General features: G+C 58.4%; 1 protein-coding gene across 3 annotated transcripts in view; it reads right to left on the bottom strand.

Moving 5' to 3' along the window:
* The window catches only part of LOC113205977 (discoidin domain-containing receptor 2-like), a 150,837-nt gene that overhangs the window by 44,195 nt on the left and 105,665 nt on the right, over positions 1-977 (bottom strand). For all 3 annotated transcript variants that reach the window (XM_026421825.2, XM_026421824.2, XM_052270319.1), the window contains one exon: positions 104-280. In XM_026421825.2, the coding sequence (XP_026277610.2) occupies positions 104-182 (79 nt within the window). In that variant the 5' untranslated portion in view covers positions 183-280. The remainder of the gene's footprint in view (positions 1-103; positions 281-977) is intronic.

The raw sequence follows: 977 nt of genomic DNA on the forward strand, positions 1-977 counted from the left end.
AAAAAATATGCCCCGAAAGAAAAGCGAGATATTAGGTCAGCAGTTCTGCCAGTGTTCTACTCTTTACTTCTGCGAGCTGTTGCAATTTCAGATGAATACTTACAGATCTCGACGGCTTGGGCGCAGGCCAGGCAGGCGATGACCAGCACTACAGCCCCCGCACCTGGGCCCTGGCGGGACATGTCGCATGGGAGTCGGCGGCGGCGTCAGCGGCGCGGGGGGCGGCGGGGGCGCGGGGGCGGCGGCAGTGGGGCCGCATGCGTCCAGACGCCGTCCAGACCTGCAACAAACAACAAAAGGAGATGAAAAACCATTTATCACTCTCGGGTTCCATCTATAATGATAATCCACCTTGGTGGTGGTGGTGGTTGAGGGGAAGGTGGGGGTGCAGGTAGGCGGCCCCGCCGCTCGTGCACCTGCCTGCCCGGGATCGCTTTTTGCATAGGTAATGCTCCCAAACCCCCACGAGGTCACTGGCTCAGCCCCTCGCCACGCCCCGCCCTGCCACACCACGCCCAGCACCCCTGAGGGGGCACACCACTCCGACAGACAGCTCTGCCCCCGCCCCCCCGGGCCCCCGAGGGGCCTGATGGGGTGTGCCCCCGGAGCCAGGGAGATAGCAGACACCCCCACAGCGTCACTGACACACACGCACACACAGACACAAACGCAGAGAGGGATTTCCGGGAATCAAAGGAGTTATATCGTGTATAATTACAAAAGCGTTGAAAGAAAGCCCGGAGCTGAAGTGGGCGGACGTCTCAGCGTGTGTCATTAGACCACAATAAGCAGGGAGGGGCCTTTCACATGATGAACAGGTCGGAGTGTTCGGGAGACAAACACCTGCGGTCCTTCAGAAATACAAAAGGTGCCCTTTACCGACCTGACGAGGTATGGTCACGCCCATGGGAGAGGTAAAAACGTAGGTTAGGTTATACCACCCATTTCCCATGACTTGGGTGGGATCAAATAAAAAA

The sequence above is a fragment of the Frankliniella occidentalis genome, unplaced genomic scaffold (genome assembly GCF_000697945.3).
Source record: "Frankliniella occidentalis isolate FOCC.00 unplaced genomic scaffold, Focc_3.1 Scaffold117, whole genome shotgun sequence".
NCBI lineage: Eukaryota > Metazoa > Arthropoda > Insecta > Thysanoptera > Thripidae > Frankliniella > Frankliniella occidentalis.